At 38.8% G+C, this 25,658-nt stretch overlaps 2 protein-coding genes across 7 annotated transcripts in view; both read left to right on the top strand.

The window, feature by feature from the left end:
• PLCB4 (phospholipase C beta 4) overlaps positions 1–25,658 on the top strand; it is a 418,068-nt gene that overhangs the window by 348,196 nt on the left and 44,214 nt on the right. For 4 of the 6 annotated variants that reach the window (XM_049780220.1, XM_049780215.1, XM_049780217.1 and 1 more), the window contains 9 exons: positions 634–729; positions 8,393–8,493; positions 10,325–10,360; positions 13,832–13,973; positions 14,632–14,716; positions 15,040–15,164; positions 18,094–18,145; positions 21,744–21,846; positions 23,015–23,179. In XM_049780220.1, coding sequence (XP_049636177.1) covers positions 634–729; positions 8,393–8,493; positions 10,325–10,360; positions 13,832–13,973; positions 14,632–14,716; positions 15,040–15,164; positions 18,094–18,145; positions 21,744–21,846; positions 23,015–23,179 — 905 coding nt within the window. The remainder of the gene's footprint in view (positions 1–633; positions 730–8,392; positions 8,494–10,324; positions 10,361–13,831; positions 13,974–14,631; positions 14,717–15,039; positions 15,165–18,093; positions 18,146–21,743; positions 21,847–23,014; positions 23,180–25,658) is intronic. The other 2 variants (XM_049780221.1, XM_049780218.1) reach the window with 1 other exon arrangement.
• LOC126018118 (ATP synthase F(0) complex subunit C2, mitochondrial-like) lies at positions 6,967–7,603 on the top strand. The gene has a single exon (XM_049780236.1). The coding sequence runs from the start codon at positions 7,028–7,030 to the stop codon at positions 7,451–7,453; it is 426 nt and encodes a 141-aa protein (XP_049636193.1). The 5' UTR covers positions 6,967–7,027; the 3' UTR covers positions 7,454–7,603.

Here is a 25,658-nt window from a genome sequence, read left to right as displayed (position 1 = left end):
TTGACTCAGGTGCATCCACATTTTTAGTGGTGTATCTTGGTCTTACCAACTTATATTAATTTCCTCCATGCTTTGTGATCCTGTTTCCAAGCAATATTCTTCATGTTGTGCTATCATCATCTTTAGGAGTGTCCAATTGTATTTATATGCATATAACTTTAATAGTTTACATACCAATTATACTTCTATCAGCATGCTCTGACTCTTAGAATGTTTGTTTCTTTATATTTTACTTTAAAAAGGTTTTATTTACTAGGATTTGAACCCTGGTTATATGAGTTGCAAGTTTATTTTCCTGAACTCTTGCTAGTCCTCAGTGTGCTTTCATTTTCTGTCTCAATTCATTCTGTGAGTAAGATCCCCCCTCTTGATCCTGCTGCGCAGAGTTTGGGCCAATTCTCCCGGGTTTCAGTAGTTTTCATCATGTCTACATGACGAGCTAAAGCATGTTTCTTAAGTCATCAGACTTCTAAGAAAGTGGAGAGACTAATCAATCGTTTACCAAGTATTGGCCTGACATTTTGCTTCCTGGTACTTTCCATCTCCTTCTTAATGACAATCTGAGAGCCCAAATTTTGTAAACTATCAAACATGTGCCACCATCTCCTCCTTTTCATTTGTTTGCAATTGCAGAGCAGTTTGAAGCTTTGAAAAGCATGATGGAAGCTGGAGAATCTGCAGCACCCGCTAACATCTTGGAAGATGATAATGAGGAGGAAATAGAGAGTGGTAAGTTGTGGAGTTTTCAAAGTATATGTCACTGAAATAATTATTAAAATGGCAAAAGCATCAAATTGGCTGCGTAGATCCTTTTGTGCAATATACCTTCTTAATTCCAAATAGATACTGTTTATGTGACATAATCTTATTATAGTCTCCCCATCCTAACTCAGGCAGCAGAGCTGCCTGAAAGCTCTCCTTGCTCTCTTGTGGTCAGGGGCCCGCTGCTGGAGCGGAGGAGTTGAAGCATCAGGGCCCGATGAAAAGGGGCCTTGGCTCTGCTATGATGTGCCAAGGCCTGGACCCGATGGCAAAGGCCCCGGACTGGCCTGGGGGCTTGGGCTCTGGCTAGGGCCCGAGAGAGGGGGAGAAATTCGGGGGGATCCCAGGAGGGTGTCCCCAGGAGTTTCAGTCACCTCCTCAAAGGCCACGTTTTCTGAGATGACGGTGGACAGAGTGTCCAGAGAGGGGACCTTGGATCGGAGGCCACGTGCCAAGGCTTGGGCCAGATGGCAGAGGCCCAGGACACAGCCTGGGGGCTTGCCCATGTCGCAGGACCCGGAGCTGTCACTGTCGCTGTCATCCTCTTCCTCGGGCCAGGCCAAAGAGAGCCTCTGCACCATGGGGAACGGAGCCGGGAGTGGTTGCATGGAGTAGAACTCCGGTGTTGGGTGGTATACGCAGTCGTTGCTCTTGCCTTGGCCTTTGCCTCTGGGTGGCCCAGGTGGTGGGGGGGCCGGCAGAGGCAGAGCAGGAGGGACTGCCCGAGGAAAGAGGCCCAGGGAGGCAGGTGACATACAGTGAATATGGACGGCCCAGAGCTGAATCCAGGATGGGGGCGGCCTTGGCGCCTCTGAGCCTCCCAGGACGAACTCAGGGTCAGGTTTCTGCCTTGGGTATCAGCAAAGATACCAAAACCTTTGGGTTCTCCTCAGAATCAGGCCCAGACTTGGTGCCAGCAGGCTCTGATGAGGAAACTCCTAGAACAAGGGCCTGGTCCATGTCCTTCCTCAGGGAGAGCCCTGATCCCCTCTGCTGAGCGATTCTCAGACTCATTCGCATTGTCCTAGAAGTTCGATCAAAGTGAACCCCTCATGGGTCTGGACCTTGTGTTGTGCAGAGCTGAGACTCCCAAGAAACAGCCAGTTCTCCAGCAGCACTGCATGTGGCGATCTTCTCTGAGACCCAGCCACAACACCCAAACAGTCTCTGCACTTGAGGCAAAATTGTCTCTCCCTTGACCCCATATCCCTGCCCCGTAGTCTGTGAGAGAGTACTAGTCTACCCTGCTTTCAGACTCCCAGTCTCTGTGCTTCTCTGATGTCTCTTGGACAGTGGCCTGTGACTAAATCCCCTTACCTGGTGCTTACCTGGTGTTTGATCCAATAGATCAAAAGTGACATGGCAGAGCCAAGAAAGAGCATGCCAAACAAAATGGCTAGAACTGAACTGGAAAAGGGAAATATATCCCACATATTTTCCAATGAAAAATCTTATCGAAGGCAAATGAGCCTAGAACCCACAGGCTCTGCTTATTTAGCCTCCGTGACATCATCGATCACTGAAGTCACAATGGGCCACCTGCCGGGGTAGGGGACTGGAAACCATAGAAACATAGGCCTATCCACCCTACTACAAATACTACTATTTAAAGGGCTTAGGTGGTCTCAGTCCTTCTGGGCTCCAAGCTCTCTGTGCCATACCTGTCCTCCTATTTCCTGCCTTTGCTTCTAGTTCCTGGGCTCCAAGCCTTATTCTCTCATAAAGCCTTATTCTCTCATACTCTGAATACTGACAAAGTGCCTTCAATCACCTTGTCTAGTAAACCAGGAAAGTTCCTGTATTTATCATCTGGACCATATTTGTTGTCAGATATTTCCAATAGACCTTTATTGCCTTGCAAGTGAACTGGAGCTGAGAATGAACAAATAGTTCACACTTTGCTTTATGGGTAAAACATTGTCCATTTCAGTTTGGGGTTTGGTCAGCCTTCACCTTCTTTCATCATGCTGCTGAGACTGAGAACTCTCGAAACAAAACTAAACTAGCTATAAAATAAATGTAAAACTTCAAATCTAAGACTATGTTGAGAACTTCTGATGTCTTATATCTCTTTTTCTATATATTTAAACAGCTTGATTACAAATATGATTGTAGTTGGGTTTCAGTCATGCAAAGAACACCCCCCATCACCAGCGCAACATTCCCATACCCAATGTCCCAAATCTCCCTCCTCCCCACCCACTCCTGCCTGTACTCTAGACAGGCTTTCTATTTCCCTCATATCTTCTCATTGTTAGGATAGTTCACAATGTAGTTATTTCTCAAACAACACTCATCACTCTTTGTGGTGAGCCTCCTGTAGTAAGCTGGACCTTCCAGTCCTCTCTTTTTTCTCTGAGAATTACTGCAAAAATGTCTTTTATTTTCTTAAAACCCATAGATGAGAGAGACTATTCTGTGTTTTCCTCTCTTCCTCTGACTTATTTCGCTCAGCATAATAGATTCCATGTACATCCATGTATAGAAAAATTTCATGACTTCATTTCTCCTGATGGCTGCATAATATTCCTTTCAATATATGTACCACAGTTTCTTCAGCCATTCATCTATTGAAGGGCATCTTGGTTGTTTCCAGAGTCTGGCTATTGAAAATAGAGCTGCAATAAATATAGCTGTGAGGAAGGGATTTTTGTATTGTATTTTTATGTTCCTTGTGTATATTCCTAAGAGTGGTAAAGCTGGATCATATGGGACCTCAATTTCCAGTTTTTGGAGGAATTTCCATATCGCTTTCCATAAAGGTTGGACTAGAGGGCATTCCCACCAGCAGTGAAAAAGAGTTCCTTTCTCTCCACATCCCCGCCAGCACTGTTATTGCCATTCTTTGTGAAGTGCGCCAGTCTCTGTGGCATGAGATGGTACCTCATAGTTTTGATTTTCATCTCCCTGATGATTAATGATGTGGAACATTTTTTCATGTGCCTTTTTGCCATTTGTATTTCTTTGACAAAGTGTCTGTTCATTTCTTCTTCCCATTTTAATGGGATTAGATGTTTTTTTCTTATAAAGTTCTGTCAGTGCCATGTATATTTTGGATATTAGCCCTTTATCTGATGGGGTGGCTCTTGAATCCTGGGCACTATTTCCTTTGAAGTGCAGAAGCTTCTAAGCTTAATATAGTCCCATCTGTTTATCTCTGCTTCCACTTGTTTGGAGAGTGCTGTTTCCTCCTTTAAGATGCCTTTAGTCTCAATGTCATGAAGTATTTTTACCTACGTGGTGTTGTATATAGTTAGGGTTTCAGGTCTGATATCAAGGTCTTTAATCCATTTGGATTTTACCTTCATACATGGTGTTAACTGGGGGTCTGAGATTGCTTTTTTGCAAGTGTCTAACCAGTTGTGCCAACATCACTTGTTGAAGAGGCTTTCCTTGCTCCATTTAGGAATTTTTGCTCCTTTATCAAAAATTAAGTGATTGTATGTCTGGGGAGCATTCTCTGAGTAACCAAGCCTATTCCACTGATCTGAGGGTCTGTCTTTATTCCAATACCATGCTGTTTTGATAACTATTGCTTTATAATACAGTTTTAATGTAGGTTTAAACTTACTCCCTAAAAACTTGAACATATTTTTCTAAGACTGGGAAGGCTCACGATGCCAAAATTGCTATTTTTTTCATGATGAGTGTTTATCTATAGCTGTGCAGAGAACTACTCGAAAATTCAGACTACAAACACTACTTTATCATTAATTCTCATAGGATTGTAGTTTGTCTAGATCTAAGGTGATGGTACTTACTTAAGTGTATCATACACTTGCTAGCAGATAAGATTGAGGGCCACTTGATCTGCAAATTAAGTTGCAAGATTGACTTGCTTAGGTGTCTGAGAGCTGAAGAAAGCCAACTGCAGGGAACTCAGCTGGATACCCCAACCAGACCCCCCTTGTCAGTTGAGCTGCTTCTCACAGTATGAAGGGTAAGTTCCTAGATGGAGCACCCCAAGAGCCAGTGATCCAAGGAGCAGGAAATAAAACTGTATAGAGAACTCAATTGACTAAAATAGTAACTTTGTATGTATGAGGCCTGGGTTCGATTCTTGCAGTATAAATTCCCTGAGAATGCAAGAGTGACACCCCCCACCCCGTACACACAAAGCTAGGAGTATCCTCTGAGTATCTCCAAACAACAAATGGGGTGGGGGAGGAAAGAAAACAGAAGCATTAAACTGCATTAGGGCTATGCCTAGAACTGGTATATCATTAGTTCTTTATCATTTTTCTTTTCTTTTTTTCTTTTTTTGTTTGTTTGTTTTTGGTTTTTGGGACATATATGTGGCACTCAGAGGTTACTCCTGGCTCTGTGCTCAGAAATTGCTCCTGGCAGGCACAGGGGACCATATGGATGCCAGGATTTGAACCACCATCTATCCTGGATCAGCTGCTTGCAAGGCAAATGCCCTATTGCTGTGCTATCTCTCAGGCTTCTATCATTTCTTATTTTATTCATCAAAACAGTTTTAGGATGAATGTGGGTTCAAAGGCAGTTGGCATGGGTGAAGGGGAACATGACTTTGTAAATGAGCATGTGGGATGGCAGATCGGATTGCATCTGCATTTGCAGATGGTAGTCTATTAGTAGACCATTATGCCTTTAACTTCACATTTTCACAAGTAATGAGTGCCAAGAAACTTTAAGAATAGAATGTTAAAGGGGCTGAAGCAAGCAGTAAGACACCTGACTTGCCTGCACTAGCCTAGGATGGACCACAGTTTGATCCTCCGGTGACCCATACGGTCATCCTAAGCCAGGAACGATTTCTGAGTGCATAGCCAGGCATAACCCCTGACCATCACCAGGGTGTGGCTCAAATACCAAAAAATAAATAAATAAACAAGAATAGAATATTAAAGGGAGGTATCAAGCTGGGAGCCGTGGAGCATGGAGCCTCAGAGCAAAAATCTCAAAGGAAACTCATATAATTTGAAAAGATAAATGTTAGGTAAAATAAATTCCTTAGGTCAAGTTTTATATATATTTATTAAAACACATAGGGTATCACTAAATGCTATATTCAGCAAAACAGACTTCATATTAGCAATAATAATAATAATAATAATAATAATAATGACTTAATTCCACCAACTCTGAATCAAAGTTTCCATCACTGCCTCATCTAGAATTTTCACGCACAAGAGGAAAGTGTCTCTCTTGCCTCACACTCTGCCATGCATGGAAGAGCATCTTGGGGAAAGCAACCCTTCGAGGAACTTCAAACATCTGGCACTATTTGTTGGAAAAATATCACTTTTATATGATGAAAAAAGAAAAATGCTTCCAATAATTTTTAAAAATTCATCAGCTGAAGAATATGTTGCATCATTGGAAATAGTAGAAGGCCACTGTAAAAGTCCGCTAGTTGAAAGATACACTGCAAAGTTAGGATCAAAAAGAATAACAAATTGAACAGAAGATCGCATTCTAGAACAAGTTAAATACTGTTTATGGACTTCTTTCATATATCCGGCTTACATAATGTATACATGCTTTCTTAATGTGAGCAGTAGGGGATTGGAGCAAACCCAGCAGTGCCCAGAGCTTACTCCTGACTGCAATCAAAGATCACTCCACTCTTGATAGTGCTCAAAGGATCATGCATGATGCTGGGGGTCAAGCCCAGGTTGGCAACTACAAAGCACGTACCCTGCCCACTCTGTTTTCCATCTGGCCCAACGTTACAACTTGAGTGTTCATTCTCAGAAATTATTTAACCAGGTTTTGTTTTCGAAATATGGGTCTGTTGCATGGTGTTTGGAGAGTGTGAAATTATATTGGCATTGGTTGAGACAAATGAATTTGTCCTGTTCCTGTCTGATACTAGGAAATTTTCTTACCTTGGGATCTGATTTCCTACAGAATGGGAATCCTGCAAATCTACTTTCACTCCAATATACAGTTCATTTTCTAGTGGGAGATTCTGTATCCATCAGCAGAGATAGATATAAAGTTCTTGTCACTATTCTGAACCAGTGGATTCAGTGCTTCTGTGCCCCCTTTGCCAGCCTAAGATACGTTCTTGGGAGTAAGATTAAGTAGCACTCACTTCCAGCTTCCCTTCTTACAAAAGAATATGTAGATTATTTAAAAACCTTTTAAACATCAACCATGTTTGACAGATGCTCTACAAGAGCAACCTGTAATACTTCTAAGATCTTTTTTTTTAAAATATAACTACTGCCCCGCCCCTCTCTGTCTTCTCGGCCCTGGGAGCAGCTTTCCTGTCACAACCCCTCATCCCCTGAAAATGTTTGCCTGCACCAGATTCGTCTCCACCCCCACCTTGGTCAGGAACTCTTCCCAGTTGCTGAGCAGACCCCTCTCTGCTGTGGTGCTGAAAGGACCAGAGGCGCTAACAGATGAGAGCCTCGGCAACCTCTCAGCCCCACGCTCCTTGACCTCACTTGTTCTGAGCCGCAACTTCCAAACTAGCTCCATTTCTAGGGATATCGACACAGCAGCCAAATTCATTGGTGCTGGGGCTGCCACAATAGGGGTGGCGGGCTCTGGAGCTGGAATCGGAACTGTATTCGGAAGCCTCATCATTGGTTATGCCAGGAACCCTTCCCTGAAGCAACAGCTCTTATCCTATGCCATTCTGGCCTTTGCCCTCTCGGAGGCCATGGGGCTCTTTTGCCTGATGGTGGCTTTTCTCATCCTCTTCCCCATGTGAAGGAGCAGAATCCACCTCTCATCGCTATTTCTCCTGTGTCTCTTCTGCCCTAAATGCTCATCTTCCTGAACTTCCTCAGGCTGTCTGGGAAAAATGGTTGGCTCAGGGTTTGACAGAGAAACAAATAAATACTGTATTAATAAGAAAAAATATATATGACTACTTTATTTAAGCACCATGTTTACAAAATTGTTCATGGTTGATTTTTAGTCATAAAATGGGCACGACCCTTCACAAGCGCACATTTTCTGCCACCAATATCCCCAGCAAGACCCAAGCTCTTTATATTTAAATCATCTTCTACAAGTCATACGTTCATAAAATTCAAGTGGAAATTCTAGTCATTTTTTCAGAGTTATCAGAATCATTTTTTATTGCTTTTATTCTCTACCTTTCTTAGGGCTCTTAGAAAATCAAAATGCTCTCTTCAGAATCCTATCCCTAAGGTATTCGAGGCCCTTGTTTTTAAGATTAGAGTACTGGGACCCAAGTAATCGTTCACTTAAAATTATTAAGCACAAGTCATATATTATAGCACCATCCTAGAAGTAGTAAATAACAAATTCTAGACTGTATCCTCGGGCCAGAGAACTTGTGCAGTGGGTAGCATCCTTGCCTTTCACATGACCAACCCATATTCAACCTCCTGGCATCCCTATGGTCTTGATTTCTGCCAGGAGTAATTCCTTATTTCAGAACCAGGAGTAACACCTGAGCATCTCTGGGTGTGGTCCCCTTGGCCCCAAAAGATGTCTTCTTAACCTTAAGTCGGTAAGAGTTTATTTTGAGTTATTTTTTAAAACAAATCATTTTTAAATATTTCAATTTTCTCTTAACTTTCTTCTCCTAGTGCTTATCTTCAACCCAGAATTGCGGATATAATTTCACTTTTTGCTGGTGGAAATGCCTCATCGCTTTTTCCTTTTGTCTTTCACACAGCTGACCAAGAGGAAGAAGCTCACCCTGAGTACAAATTTGGAAATGAACTGTCAGCTGATGACTTAGGTCACAAGGAAGCTGTTGCAAACAGTGTCAAGAAGGTCAGACTTACTGCCCATTTATATGATAACTCCCATATGGTAGGAGCTGTTAGCTATGAAATTATAGAAGTGTGAAAACCACAAGAAAATTAAGTAGAATGAGTCTTCTAAATGGGGTGATCAGGCAATAAACTATTATAACTGGAAAGTATACACTGATCATGATTTAACCATTTACTTGTTTATTGTCTGTTAGGTAACTGTCATTATTTAATTTATAATTAAGTCATTGTAATATACGATAAATGCAATTGTAAAAATAAAATGGAGAATAATGAGATGGGAGGAGTTAGAGAAAGCAGAACCTTAGCATCAAGAGGAATATGTGATAAATAGAAATAGACAAAGATCTCTCCTTGCAGATGGGGCACAATATTAACAATAAAGAGTGTATGTACAGAGAGTATTGACTGAGGGCAGAGGGAAACCAAAAAATATTGGACACACATAAGGGAACGAAGTGATTTAGAATATTGGAGGCCCCTGTGAGATATTCAAGAAATTCAAATGTTAAATTAACTTGCATTTTTGTTTGTGTATTTCGTTTTGGTACCACCTCCAGTGGTGCCCAGGGCAGGGATCATTCCCGCAGGGCTCAAGGGACCATATAAGATGCCAATTATTGAACTCTCAGTGGCCATGTGCAAAGTGACCCCTGCGCACCATCAGATGTGGCCCAAACTATAACAAAATGGCACCATAAAATCCTCTAATATATTTTTTCATTACCTTGATTACCTTATGAAGACTGTTATTTTTAAAGGAAGCAACAGTAGACACAGGAAAACCAAGTAAAAGAGTCCATTGGAGTAGGCCAGATTTAAACTCATCAGAGATAGCCGACTGAGTAGTCCAAGGACTCAATTGACTCAGAGGTGGAAAGTGAGGAAGTGAAAGAGAGGAGTCACAATGACTCCAACCTGTGTATGAGCTGCGGAAGAGAGTAAACTAGAAGAATCCATATTTTATATGAGTTAGGTTGTTTGAGATCTGTGAGATACTCAGTGTGAGGTTCCATGTAGGTATTTGAAAGTAAACGCTGGGTTCTGTTTCCAGTTGTAGAAACTTCAGTGAGTATGTTGACTTTCTTTGGGGAGTGGGAGGCTTGGGGCCACACCAGCAGTGCTCAGGAGTTACTCTTGGCTCTGCACTCAGATATCGCACCTGGGAGTCTGGGGAATTGAACCTGGGTTGGCCACATGTAAGGCAAATGCCCTATTGCTATGCTATTATTCTGCTATTGCTCCAGCTCATGTCGACTTTCTTTTCTTGGTTATCTTATCTCTAAGGGAAAGATAACATAAACTCACTGATCTATTTTGAAAACTGGGTGGGTTTCTGGTCCATAAAAAAGCATAAAGAGCATATACTTTGAGATGAATGCCCATTGAGACTCTTCATTAACCTTTATGTTTTCTATCACCAAAAGTTTTTGTAATCAATACACGGAATTATTTGTTGTATTGCCTGAACGACTATTCATGCTTTTTGTCATTTCAAAATGGGAGAAGGTAGTCCCGTTAATAATATCCCACATTCCATGAGCAAATTGCTAATTAAATAACTGTAAGAAAGCAGCTAAATAAAAACTACCAAAAAAGGAAAAGTAGCTACCATTGACATCAATAGCCTTTCTGGTATTTGAGACAGATCACAAAATTTCTATTTTTGCTACTTCCTTTTCTCCATGACTTCATTTCATCAATAATTTCCCATTTTACCAAGTAAATAGAATAACAAGTTAACATGTTTAAATATTTATATATGCATGAGAAGCAAATTGGGAGCTTTGCCCTTTGGGGAAATTATTTATTTTTTTTCTCTAATTTAGGCTTCAGATGACCTTGAGCACGAAAACAATAAAAAGGTAATAAAATCATTTTCTTATGCATTTAGTTTTTACTATGAGAATCCATATATATCCCTTTAATATTAAACATGTATTAGGTATCATAACTATCACCCCACCCTGTGGAATTTCAGGCTTGCTATTTATAGATATAATATTTACATACTTGATACACCTAAGTATAAATCTTCAGAAGAAAGACAGCAGTGGGATGAAAGAGATAGTTCAAGTTGTAAAACACATAACTAGCAAGAGCATGTTCTGGTTCAATCCCTTATACCATGTGGCTAATGAGGACTGCCAGATATGGGCCATGAGGCCCTCAAGCATTCTCAGGATTGACCTCATTGGTGTTTCGCCAACATATTTGCAGTGTTCCCTATAAATAAAAGTGATGAAATGATCAAATCCTGATTTAAAAAATATACAACTAGAATAGGTGAATAAGATAATTATCCTAAAATAGATCTTACGTAGAACTACGTATCCTCATAGTTGTCAAGTATTCTCTTCTTTGGAATTATATATTTCCTTCCTAAAATAGGAGTGCATATCATTAACACATTTTCAGATAAAATGATCAAAAGAAAGGCATCACTTTTAAATACTTAAAACATCAGCAAATCTAATATAGGTTTGTCTGAGTTCGAAGTATATAGGCATTCGAAAAGATTATTAATTAAACATTGAATATGTTCTAGGATTTTATATTACTAATTATTTTACTACCTGGAAAATAAAAGGACATTTTGGGGGGCCAGAGTGGTGGAGCATGACATAAAGGCGTCTGCCTTGCTTGCACTAGCCTAGGATGGACTGCGAATCGATTCCCCAACCCCCGCGGCATCCCATATGATCCCCCAAGCCAGGAGCAATTTCTGGGTGCATAGCCAAGAATAACCCTTGAGCATCACCGGGTGTAGCCCAAAAAAAACAAAAGAAAACCCAAAAGGGACATTTTTAGTTTTATTTATCCTGTTCAAATTTATTCATGACATAAATGTTACCTTGGGGCAGGAACAACTACTTGGGGATAGTACAGAGGTAAGATGCTTGTTTCCTACATGGCAGACCAGTTTCAATTCCCAACATGACTCCCAGAGCTGCCCCAAAGTTATCCACAACAGTAGAACCAGGAGTAAGCTCTGAACAGTTTGGTGTGGCCCAGAACCAAAAAAGTTAAACTAAAGGCAATAAGAATGATCTTCTTTAAGATCTGCCCCATATAGTAATGAGACTAATGGTCATTACAAATAGGAAATTACCTTTGTCATTTCAATTCTGTAATCCAGACCTTCAGCGAATGTTTCCTTGCTGCGTGTGGGTTCTAATCTTATTGGGCAAGACTCCATTGTCTTGCTTTCTAAATCTTAAGTTTGGAATCACTACAGATAATTCTGAGCTCGGTCTCTGATCTTTTTGAAATTATCTCATACTAAAATTTAATAAATTTGGTGCCAACAAATGGCTGGTATTTATTAGTTAACTGGCTGTGAAGAAGTTTTGGGCCTCTTCAAGGCCAAGCCTCCATCTCTTACGTAGTCAGTGATTAGAACTTTCTGATCTCTGCTCCACAAAGTTGCTGACAGTAAAAGGTAAGCGCAGCACATGGTTGCGTATGTAATTGATGTTACATATTTTCATTAAACCCACATTACTATTCTCCCTCCATGCTTGGGAACACAAAACATTTGACAACACTGATTCTAAAAACCCTAATATGTTACATTATTTATCTCTGGTTTTATAAATGATATCAGTGTCATGACTTAAAGATGCTGAGCTCAAGTCTTCGTATATGAAAAACAGTCTGATCTATTTTATACTAATGATTTGGTTTATCTAACTATATCAATCTGTATAAAAATAACATTTTAAGAGTTCTAAAAATATATCAATCACTACTGAAGGTATTTTTAGTGTTGATTCTATTGGTAATATTCTGAGTTACCAAGAAATAAACAAAAATAAGAGTCTTTTTTCTTGTTTTTTTTTTTTCTTTTGTTTTTTGAGTCACACCCAGAGGCACTCAGGGGTAACTCCTGGCTCTGCGCTCAGAAGTCGCTCCTGGCAGGCTCGGGGGACCATATGGGATGATGGGATTCGAACCGAGGTCCATCCTTTGTTGGCCCCTGTCTTTTTCTTTATGCAAAATTATGCAGTTCTTATGAGTCCTGTAGAGTGGGATATCAGATTTTCAGGAGAAAAATTCCTTTTCCTTTCAATGTATTTCTGTTTTAACTTAGTTTCTAGAGAAGTGTTTAGCCAAGTGTAGTCCCAGGCCAGCCATATCCTTAGCACGTAGCCACTCGTTACACATCCATAGACTGGAGAAATACGTAGCACAGCAGGTAGATTATTTGCTTTGCACACTGCTGACCCAGGTTCAAACCCTGGAACCCCCTGTTCCCTCAAGCTTTATGAGGAGTTCCATCAAGCTGGAAATAATAAGCCAGAGAACTTTTGGGTGTGGTTTCAGAGAGAGAGAAGGAAGGGAGGGAGGAAGAGAGGGAGGAAAGAAGAAAGGAAAGGAGGGAAGGGAGGGAGGGAGGGAGGGAAGGAAAGGAGGAAAGGGAGGGAGGAAGGAAGGGGGAGGGAGGGAGGGAGGAAGGGAGGGAGGGAGGGAGGAAGAAAGTAAGGGAGGGAGGGAGGGAGGGAGGGAAGGAAAGAAGGGAGGGAGGGAAGGAGGGATGGAGGAAGGGAGGGAGGGATGGAGGGATGGAGGAAGGGAGGGAGGGAAGGAGGGATGGAGGAAGGGAGAGCGGGAAGGGAGGAAGGAGGGTAGGAAGGAAGAGTGTTAGGAAGGGAGAAAAGAAAGAAAAGATGGAAAATGGAAGGAAGGAAGGAAGGAAGGAAGGAAAAGAAGAAAGAAGGAAGGGGGAAGAAAGAAAGAGAGGGAAGGAAGTAGAAGGGAAAGAAGGAAATGAAGGATGGGAAGGAGAAAAGGGAAGATGGATGGAAGGAGGAAGCTTGTTCCTCACACCAGTCACCTACTTGAGCAGAATTTCTGCACCCGTGTAACACCTCAGTGAAATTAAAGAGGCGCTGTATTTTGTCTTTTTATTTTTTATTTATTCTTGGAAATACAATGGTCTCTATGTTTTTCACAATATTGTTGTGAATAATACTTTAAAGTCCTTTGAAAAGTCAAGGTATGCCTTGAAATGGTAAGATAAGTTTGAAATTTTGTTACCTCCTTGTACATCATTTGCTGCTAACATAAACATTAAACTGTAAAACTATTATAATCATTTGCAAGTGGCCGACTAGAATTAAATCCCTGGCGCCCTGTATAGTCCCATAAGCCTTTCTAGAGTGATCCATGAATGCAGAGCCAGCAGTAAACCCTGAGCACCATTAGGCATGTCCCCCCAAAAACAAAAACAAGTAATTGAGTAAGGGGTCAAAGATCTTTCTGTTTCCTTGATTGAGGAAGGCTTTTAGGCACAGCGAAGTAATTGATGTGTGCGTTCCCTCCTGTGCTTGTAGGGCCTGGTGACTGTGGAAGACGAGCAGGCATGGATGGCATCTTATAAATATGTAGGTGCCACCACCAACATTCATCCGTATTTGTCCACAATGATCAACTATGCACAGCCTGTAAAGTTCCAAGGTTTCCATGTGGCTGAAGGTAACACCAAAGAGCAAATGCTCCCATGTTTGTTGCTGTCTGCTTCTCTTTGATCAGCCTTATGTGTCTGAATTTTTGCCTTAGTTTTACTTTGTCTTGTTTTGTTTTTTGTTGGCTTCTGTTGTGTGCACTAAAAGTGTTCCTCACCTTGTTTCTATGGGACAAACCTGGCAGTCAAGTGATATTGGCCTGCAGTCTCTTTGTGCTGCCATTCCCATCACTGTCCACTGGATGGCTCTGAGAGACTATGGATTATTCCCATTGGAGGTGTGGTGTCATATTTAGTAGGTATATTTCATACAGTCTCTAAATCCCCAGCTGGTCTCTAAATATATAAAGAATGTAAGAAACTTGCAGTAATCATTTATGGGCCTGTGAAACCATCATCGGCATGATAATCATCATCAAATATACATATTTCAGGGTGACTATACGCATAATTTATTTAATGACTCTGGATTTAATTCTTCTTCTTTTTTTTTTTTTTTTTAGTTTAATCATCTGTCTCCATCTGCAGGTCATTATGAATGTAGTAGCTGCTGAGAGGATAATGTCATCTCTATCTTCCAAGACTCCTAATCTGGGATGAAATTTATATGCATTGCTTGTCTTTTGGTGAATATTTGTTATGGTTCTGAATGTCTGCTTTTCCTTACAGAACGCAATATTCATTATAACATGTCTTCTTTTAATGAATCTGTTGGTCTCGGCTACTTGAAGACACATGCCATTGAATTTGTGAAGTATCCTTAGAGATTAAGGAATGAGCGTTTGGTGCAATTTTAGTTTGACAAGAGCCTCTAAAATAGACCAGTGACTATTATGCACTGGTAGTTGTAGCGCTAATGAAATCATACCTCTGAAGAGAACAACAGGGAAAAATCTACCAAGTGTGCACAGATTTCATAACCTATGAGGAAGTTATGGTTTTCTCCTAAGCATTATTTGTGAATGTGATTTTTGCTCTCCATTATCTAGATACGTATCACTGTTGATATGGACCTTGGTTATTTATTGATCATTGCCGAAATATTCTTTATCTCATTTTCCTTAATGCATTGCCCAGTTATAACAAACGGCAAATGAGTCGCATATATCCCAAGGGAGGCCGAGTTGATTCCAGTAATTACATGCCTCAGATTTTCTGGAATGCTGGTTGCCAGATGGTTTCACTGAACTATCAGACCCCAGGTACGAAGTGTTGTCCACTGACCTCAAATTCCATGAGAAGTTACTATTGGTTGCTATCAGTTAGCTGTGGGCATTTTTTTTTTTTTTTTGGTTTTTGGGCCACACCCGTTTGACGCTCAGGGGTTACTCCTGGCTATGTGCTCAGAAATCGCCCTGGCTTGGGGGGACCATATGGGACGCCGGGGGGATCGAACCGCGGTCCTTCCTTGGCTAGCGCTTGCAAGGCAGACACCTTACCTCCAGCGCCACCTACCCGGCCCCACTGTGGGCATTTTTTAAAGAAAGTAGACATATGGAAAAACTACGTGCTGTTGGATTTATAAAACAGCAAGGAATTAAGAGCCCAAAATAAAGCCACAAAATAATGATTATAGATAATACTTTTAACTTTGAATTTTTCTTTCCTTTTACCATGTTTACTTTGTAAACTTTTCAAAATATTGCCCGACATTCCTTTTCTGTTGAACATACCTTCATTTCCAGGGACGAGTTAGATGAGAAGAATTTGGGTAGATTGTACAGTGTAAGTTGACTCTTTGTTCCTATAGAAAGTACTCTCAGTGCTAACATTTAGCTGATATCAGTGACAGTGCCAAATGGCATAGAGTAGATTCTGCTTATGGTTTCAGGAAATCAGACCTTCTTAGAAGTACTGTAGTTAAGTCCTTCAAACTACATTCAAAGCAGATTCCCAATATATAGTAATTTCCATCCTCCCCTCAAAGGGAGAGAAGTAAATGGTTATAAATGCAAAAGCAAAAATGTTGAGGGTTGCTTAAAAACCTAAGGTCACTATTTTAAGTTGGAGATAGCAAGATGGTAGTCTCTCATTGCTCACCCAGAACAAGGGAAAATAGGGCATATAATTTGTTCACTTTTCAGTGAGAGAAAAAGGATAATGGTTAAGGTGCTTGCTTTGCACATGGCTGGCCCTGATTGGATCTCAAGACCCCCAAGAATGACCCCTGGGAATGAACCTAACATAACTATCAAGTGTGGCTACATTATCTTCCCTAAAAACCTATTAATTTTTATTGCTCATTCCACAGCGTATCGCAAATAGTTGATCATACCAAGAAAGTGCAGCAATTCTTGTTCACATCTTTGCTTTATAAATTGTTTCCCAATTTGAGGATATTTTCTTTCTCTTGGTCATCTTTCATACACTCATATTTTCTATGCATCTTGTATCCTGTTATATGGGTTGATTGCAGGTTCTTTGACTTCCAACCTATAGCTGGCTCCCTTTCCCTTCCCTTAGTAGAACTGCCTGTAATCAGAAACTAGAATCACTTCTGCATTTGTCCTTTTATACTGAACAGTGACCAGATATCCATACAAACCCATTCTTCCTGGCACTGACAGTCTCACTCCCTCCAAAAGACAATACTTACTTTAATTATATCAAAAGATTTTCTTGGTATTCAATCATTCAATGCATTAAGAGCAACTATGTGCTAGATAAGCTTATGGATTAATCTATTGTTTTACATCTAACCACACATTTTTCTGTTTTAATTACAAATTATTTTATGCAAATACCATGTTTTACATAACTGCACATAATACATTTGTTTCTGCCACTCTGTATTCCAACACCAATCCCACCAATCAGTGTAAAATTATCTCCAATATTATCCCTGAGGTCCCACCCATTGCAAGATACAATGATTTTAAATATTTTTAATGTTTTTGCCATTAAAGTTATTTTAAGATTTAAAAAAAAAAGAGAGACAGAGGAGCTGGAATAATAGCACTGTGGGTAGGGCACTTGCCTTGTGCAACCAACCCAGTTGCACGTAACTGATAGCTTATATGGTCCCCTGGGCACTGCTAGAAGTGATTTCTGAGACTTAAACCCTGATGGTCACCATGAGTTATGGCCCCATGAGTTATGGCCCCAAACAGAGAGAGACAGATAAACAGATAAATTGTTGAAATGAAAAAGAAATGATGTCAGCAGCTGTATAGTCTCACCGACTGAGAACCATGGCAAGCTGTAATAATTTTCACAAACGTTTTTGCTGTATTTTTAAAAATAATTTTTTACCACTTACTTGTTAACAAGCAATATAAAATATACTATTTCATAGCCACACATTTAAAAGTATTAGTTTACCCATTTAATTTTAATTTTATTTTTTTGGGGGGTGCCACACCCAGCAGCACTCAGGGGTTACTCCTGGCCTCTGCACTTAGAAATCACTCCTGGCAGGCATAGGGGACCATTTGGGATGCTGGGATTCGAACCACCATTGATCCTGGATCTGCTGCTTGCAAGGCAAATGCCCTGCCGCTGTGCTATCTCTCCAGCCCTATCCATTAATTTTTTTGTTGATTAAAAAAGAATGAAGATTTTTTTCACTGCAAAAAAATAGTCATAAATTATGTCCTGTCAATGTCGAATTGCCTACTAGAAGAATTCTCCTTAAGTCTACAAGTTAGAGACAAAAGTCACTAATTTTAAAATGATAATTAACTACTTTATTTTTTTATCATTTTAAATCAAACTGTTCTATTCAACTAATGATATTGACTCTTCATTTAACTATTCATCTAACCTGAGATCAATGACTCTTGATCTAAGATGGAGTGATAAGAAGTATCTTCTTCCATCTAGCTCAGGCTGGAGAGAAACATATCCACCTTCAATGCATGAAGGAATTCTGCAACTTCACTATCGAATCTAATTTTAATGGCGGTTCTAGCATGATCTCTGTGAAAAACACATTTTATGTTTAAATTAAATACGAAGTCACTTCAGTGTGCAAGAGAGTTGTTTGCCATAAACAGAACCAGAGGTGCTTTAGGGTGTTAAAAAAGGACCTTTTGACCCAGGATCAGTATCTGATTTCCATTGCTAAAGATGACCTCATCAGTACTGTCCGTCAGGGAGACAAGATGCTAAATTATTTTTGTCTCTTGACAGATTTAGCGATGCAACTGAATCAGGGAAAATTTGAGTATAATGGATCATGCGGGTGAGTAATGTGATTTAAACTGTTGTCACCATGTTCCAGATCTGCATATACAGCTATAATGATATTGTGTCATTTTTAATTAAGGATGGCTGGATTTAAGCTGTATTTGAGGGTTGCGTTAGAAGCAAATGAATTTCCTAGGTAGATTCTATTTGTAAATACACATTCTTTTTCTGCCATAATTTTACTGAACACATTAGATATTTTTTTAATTTTAACTTAAGTAGAGTAATTCTTTCAAATCAAAATCAAAAGGGGCATTTTAATAAATAAAACAGATAATGATCACTGTTCATTTGGACATTCCCTGGAGGTATAGCTATTGCATCATATGTATTTAACTGAGAAGAAATGCAGGAATAAATTTGATATTATAGATGGGTGTCAGGTTAAGTTTATCTACCCTGAAAGTTTTGTCCTCTGTTAATTCTTTTGCATGTCTTCACAATAAATGTTATGAATGTTAGTTTAGTTTCCTTATATTTCTCTCAAAAATCTGTGCAATGGATAAGTATTATGGCCATTAAAATATATACATAATACAACTAAATGAATCTATGAACCAAAGTAACAAAATGGAAAAATTTAGTTCCATGAAAATATCGAAAAGTTAAATGAAAACATGAAGTCGAAATTCAGTAGAGAGAAAAAATTTGTCATCTTTCCATAAACCTGCCCACAAGTAACACTGCAGATAAATAATACCAAACCACCATCTCAAAGCTTCTAGACTCACTAGTTTAAAAACTGTTTCAAGATGTTGATCAGAAAAGTCCTTACCTTCCTTCCTAGTTGAGAATCTAATTTTTTGTCAGTTAAAATTAAATTTGGTAACAATTCATGTATCCAAGTACACACTCCAACCTCTTCCTTCTATCCAGATGGTTCTCTGTCACCTAAGCAGATCTGAAATCATGGAATATGGTAGAATGTTTTTTAATACCATGCATCATTAATGTTACATTTCTTTCCTTTGAGTAAGAATGAGATCTAAACCTAAAGAAATGGCTGAAAGCACAGTCTGAGAACAAACTTGAGATTGCCCAGTTAAAAGGATTGCTGTTCCATAGGAATCTTGAGTCCCAGATTTTTCAGAAAACAATTCCCATTTCACACAACTAGAATGTAATGCAGCTTCCATTGTAAAAGCCTGAGCCGTCATTTGTTACCTAAATGAAGCTATGCATTCTTCCAGTTTTTAAAGTAAAATAGCATGAAAAAGTATGCACGAGATTAGACATTCTTATTTTTTGACAGTTTGGTTACCTTTTATTTTATTTTATTGTATAATTGCTCAGTAAAATAAAGAAATAATCACTTTTTTATTTATATCTACCTGTAAATGAAATTTGACATTTACTTTGATTGTGTGAACTAATGACGATTCATAATTTCAGTGGGTTCCTGTAACTATCACCAATATAAATCCCAAATATTTCGCTATCTCGTTACTATTGTTATAGAGGTTTCAAAATACTTTATGCCTATCAACATTTTAAAATTATTTTATCTATCCAACTTGCTGCTAGATATCAAAATTTAGAGTATTACCAGGTAATTTTGTTTAATGAAGATTATTTACATACCATCATACTAAACAGCCATAATGGAGGGCCTCTATTCACCAAAAATGATTTCCTTTGGCTCAGAATAAATTGAATTAAAATGTTTTTGTTCTAAATTCTAGTTAGGGCAAGATTGACATTGCTGTTGCTGCTACTAAACATTATTAAATTGGCTTTTTGTTGTTGTTGTTGTTGGTTTTTGGGTCACACCCTACAGTACTCAGGAATTACTCCTGGCTCTATGCTCAGAAATCGCTCCTGGCAGACTTGGGGGACCCTATGGAATGCTGGGTTTTGAACCACTGTCCTTCTGCATGCAAGGCAAATGCCCAAAGTCCATGCTATCTCTCTGACCCCAAAATGACAATTTCTGAAGCTTAGGGAATCCTTGCACTATTTAAAATGATTGACATTGATAATGTTATTGAGAAGGTTTCTTGAGCTCAACAATCACTTTATAGCAGCATAGAGATATTTGTGTGCATGTATCTCTTATATGTGCTTATACACATGTGCATCTGTATACAAATACAAAGCCCACTTTGTATTTGTGCAAGTAAACTGGGAGGAATATTCTAAATAGCCAGTATTTTAACTTTGAGATCTTGGGTAACAAAAATGATTGAAAATATGCTTTGACTTTGGACAGATTACTTTTTATTACCTAATTTCTTCATTTCCTCTTTTTAAAATTAATGAGTTGAGGATATCTATAAGTATGTATTTAATACTGATAACTAATTCTGTAATTAAATTTTGTTTCAGCAATTAAATTTAGTTTTAGGAAAAAAGGTTAATTGCATCAAGTGTACATATTATAGTGTAAATGGTCTAAAAAATTAATCTGCTTCAATTCTAATGCATCCTCACTAATCCTCATATTCCAGACATACAAAAAAGGCAGAATATACTGTTATATTAACTCATGTGTTTGAATTTTGCCTTATCAAACATTGTGCCTTGTTTTATTGGTGGAATCTGAGTTAATATACCAAAAAAGTTGTTACTTTTGTTGTTGTGATTTTTTAACTGACAAGGATAACCTAAAAAGTAAAGTTTGTATAATATTTAAAAAAAAAGACAAGAAGTAGAATGCCTGATATGAATACAGACAGGGGTAGTGGAGGAGGAGGTCATTGGTGGTAGAAATATTGCACTGGTGAAGGGGGGTTATTCTGTTTATGACTGAAACCGAACTACAAACTTGCTTGTCATCATAGTGTTTAAATAAAGATCTATATAAAGAAAAAACCTAAAATAAAAAAAAGACAAGAAGGTAGAATCTTTTTTATGTGTTACTAATTATAGCTCATAAATAATTGTTTTTTTTATTAGTATTCTTTGTACTTTAATTTGTACACTTAAAAAGCAAGGATCAAACGTGGGATGCAAATACACACAACAAGGGAACAGTAAGTGGCCAAAGGTGGCAAGCTTGAGAACTGATTTACTGAACTTCCCATTATGAGTGTAGTATATGAGAGGATGGCTAGGTTGAGGGGGGAACATGATGGAGAGTGTGGTAATCAAACATTGTATATATGAAGCCTTATCATTGACAGTATTTAAAAAAATACTACAAACATTATGACGTGAAAAGGTTTCCAAAAAAGGGTATAGTGCCTGAGCAATGGCTCAGCAGTAGGGCATTTGCCTTGCACGTGGCTAACCTAAGACAGATCGCGGTTCTATCCCCCTGCATCCCATATGGTACTCCAAGCCAGGAGCGATTTCTGAGCACATCGCCAGAAGTAACCCCTGAGAGTCACCGGGTGTGGCCCCCCGCAAGAATCAAAACAAAACAAAAAAAAAGGTATAGTAATAAAAACTCCCAGAGCTCACTATGTCTTGGATCTGTATATTATACTTATATCTGTTTCTCTTTAGAGCAGGAAAATTTTCTTCCATCTGTAGTTCTTCTGCCTAAGAAAGTGATAGGGGTATGTGAAGGAAGTGGTTGTTACTGTCGAGAAGAGTTTAATTTTTGTGAAAGCAACTAAGTTAATTAGCTCCCTATGCTCTCCCTCACACAGATACCTTCTCAAACCAGATTTCATGAGACGGCCTGATAGAACGTTCGATCCTTTCTCTGAAACTCCTGTTGATGGGGTGATTGCAGCTACTTGCTCAGTGCAGGTAACACGGCTCCTCTTCGCAGAATAGTGTAGCAATGCAGATGAGCCTTGAGAAGACTTGATGAATAACAATAGTAGGATTTTGTGTCATATTTCAGTATATATAAATGGCTTTCCAATTAAATTGGCTTTCAATTAAAATGGCTTTGAATTGAAATTCACCTTTTTTTTATTTTATGGGATACTTGTCCTTTGATTTTGTGGATTTGGTTTTGTTTGGTTTTGGTTTTGGAGGATAGCCACATGTGGCAATGCTCAGGGGTTACTTTAGCTCTGCATTCAAGAACTGCTTCTGGTGGTGTGCTTTAGGAACCATGTGAGATGCCTAGGACTGAAATCAGGTGGTTTCCTGAAAGACAAGTGCCTTACCTGCTGTACTGCCTCTCTGGTTCTTTTCTTCACCAGTACATTTACTAGTGACTTCGAGAAGATGTAGAACAATAGGAAGAATTCTCATTGAGGGTGGGAATGCCAGAGTTTACTGCGGCTCTGGAAAACAGTTTGTTGATTTTTCATATTATTCAATATATTTTTACCATGTAACTCAACAAACATCTTGATATTGACCTATAAACTCTGGAAACTTACACTGACACTAAATGTGTGGATGGATGTGACTTGCATGTGACTGACTTAGGATGTCCCTGACATCCCGTTTAGTCCCAAATGCATCTACAGAAGTAATTCCTGAATGCAGAGCCAGGAATAACCCCTAAGCATTGCCAGATGTAGCCTGAAAACAAACTAACTAAAACAACAATAACGACAAAAATACAATTCAGTACTATGACTATGGCATGATAGAATTTCAGAGTGCTGAAGGACTCTTAGGTCACATCATTTTATAGGCATGGGAACTCAGGTAAAATGAAGATGTCGTACAGACTATTATTTTGTATTATATGATTCACGTTAGTTTCCCTTTTTTATTTTTCTAGGCAGTTCACAAGGTGGAATCTTTAACTAGAACAGTGCTTTTCTTATAGAAGTTGTTCATTGATGTTTACTCTGGAATAAATTTGATTTCCCTAGATAACTCAGATTCTAGAGTTGAATAGACTCTCTTGTTTCCTGTTTATCTTCTGCTTGTCTTTACTAATATTCTGTTTTGTTTATTTGTTTGTCTGTTTTTTACCCCACCCCCTCTCTCCTTATATGGTTTGCGACAGGTTATATCTGGTCAGTTCTTATCGGATAAGAAAATTGGCACCTACGTAGAGGTAGATATGTATGGGCTGCCTACGGATACTATTCGGAAGGAATTTCGCACACGCATGGTGATGAACAATGGACTCAATCCAGTTTACAATGAAGAATCCTTTGTCTTTCGAAAGGTGGGACTTTTCTGATGAGTTAGAAGCACTTTGCTCACTCGAGAACCACATTTCATGCAGGCACTGCATGATCAAGCGACGGTTAATTAAACATAATATTTTTTCCTTTTTTTCTTCCTTTTTCTTTCTCATGGAACGATGTCCTAGCTTTAGGTCTGCAGTCTAGTATGTGTTCTCATTCATTGACCCCATTACATATCTAAGAGTTCTTTCTTTTCCCAGCAGTAGTTAACAACTCCCATTATTTCATTAGCCAAGATAGCAGGTAAGATACTGACATTTAAAGATTAAAAAATATTTTAACAGTGTCATTTTTGTATTGCTTTGTATCCCTCTTGCCTTTTTGATTCATTTCCAATACTGTACACTGAATTTTATAATCACAATAATTCACTATAATAATTTTAATAATGGTAAATAGTTTTAGCATTTTTGTCAAGTCCAGTTGAATGGAAAAATCCATGCATTAGCAATGCAGTTCATAAAACCATGCTTCTCTTGCACTTATTATAAATACTTTTAGTTAGGATTATAGAACTAAAGCATACAGCTATCCAGTTGTCCCAGTTCTTTTTTTAGTCCTTGCACCATTTTATACACCCAGATTATTTATCAAAGGTTAATCATCTATAAATCTGAGGGTTTAATCTCTGAGCGCTCTCAATTCTGTTCTATCCAATCCTTAGTCCAGTGCTATACTATTTTGATTAATCTTATGTAAGAATTATGTAAGAGGGAACAGAGTTATAGTATAGAAGGTAGGGAATTTGCCTCTCAAATGTTCAGTTTGAAAGGTTCAATTCCTGACACCCAACATGGTCCCCTGAGCCCACCAGGAGTGAACCTGAATACAAAGCCAGGAGTAACTCCTGAGCACTTTCGGATTTAAGATATCAAAATATCAAAAGATATTGTATACAAATAAGTGCTCTTGGTTTGCACATGGATAGCTGCATTTTAATCCTTGGCACCACAGATTCCAAAACAAAACAAAAGTGAGACGATGATCATCCATATGATTTAGCAACTCAGCTACTTTTCATCTACCCTCCAAGCAAAACATTAACTCATAAATATATATGCTCACCTACACTCATTTTAGTACTTAATACAATAGCTGGAATGTGGAAATTATGCAAGTGTCCAATACAGGTGAATGCTTAATGTTGGAATACTATGAAGCTATAAAAAGACGAAATCTTGTAGTTCACTGCAGCTTAAGATGGAACTGGTACCATATTTAGCAAAGTTCAAAGAATAAGGAAAAATACCAAATGATCTCACACATAGGCAGTATATAGAGGAATGAAACAAGAAAATATAAAGTATTAAATGATGGCAAACACTTGGCAAAGTACTAAACGAATTAAAGGTGGGGAGAATGAAGAGATGCACTAGAAATAGTAAAAGGACATTGAAGGAGAGTCTTGGGCACTTGGCAGATGGTGAATGCAGTTACTTTCTACATAAAAACCATAATGTACATTAAATATGAACACTATTGGAAACCTGAAATATAATATAAAATAAATATAAAAGTTACATATAAAATAATATATGGAAATTAATGTATGAAAAATCTAAAGTGAATGAAAAAATGTACTAGTATAAAAGGTTTCTTTAGGAATAGGTTATTCAGGTGTTTCTGCTCCATTTTCATGTTGTACACACAGATTAAGCTTGTCTTAACCAAGTAGAGAATGTTATTTTCCTATCCTTCAGATAGGCTAATTTATTTATAGATCCAGAATATGGAAGATCAGGAAAGGGTCAGTAAACCAAGTCATTTTGAAATGTTACTTCACCCTGTGATGTGAAAACACAATCCCTTAATATAGCTCCCTCAGGCCGGAGCGATAGCACAGCAGTAGGACATTTCCCTTTCATGCAGCTGACCCAGGATGGACCTCGGATTAATCCCCAGAATCCCATATGAACCCCAAGCTAGGAGCGATTACTGAGCACATAGCCAGGAGTAACCCCTGAGCATCACCGGGTGTGGCCCCAAAACCAAAATAAATAAATAAATAAATGAATGAATAAATAAATTTTCTCTGCTGCCATCGGTATGCTGTAAATTATATGCCCAGCAATAATTATTTTTCTCTTTTTTCTCCTCTGCCCGGTTTTCCAGATTGTTAGAGCTCGAATCTTTTCTCATTATTACCAGTGTTTGCATAATGAATTATCCCTATACTCATTTCCTGCCACGCAGAACATTAACTGCATATGTTTTCTTTTTCACAAATAAGAACATGTCAAACCTGGTTTTAATTTGTGATACTAGTAGCCCTAGAAATAAAAAAAAAATGCTAATTGTGGATTCTTGATTTATTAGAATTGCTCTTGGGCTAATTTTCACTACAAATAAATATTTAAAAAAATGGTTAGGGCCAGAGGGATGGCGCAAGCAGTAAGGTGTCTGCCTGCATGTGCACTAGCCTAGGATGGACCTTGGTTTGATCCCCGGCTTCCCATG

The sequence above is a fragment of the Suncus etruscus genome, chromosome 9, assembly GCF_024139225.1.
Source record: "Suncus etruscus isolate mSunEtr1 chromosome 9, mSunEtr1.pri.cur, whole genome shotgun sequence".
Taxonomy (NCBI): domain Eukaryota; kingdom Metazoa; phylum Chordata; class Mammalia; order Eulipotyphla; family Soricidae; genus Suncus; species Suncus etruscus.
The sequence above is the reverse complement of the archived record's forward strand: the minus strand, read 5'-3'. Positions and strand labels throughout refer to the sequence as shown.

Coding starts and splice junctions, on each gene's coding strand:
- LOC126018118 (XM_049780236.1), top strand. CDS start 7,028: ATGTTTGCCTGCACCAGATTCGTCTCCACCCCCACCTTGGTCAGGAAC.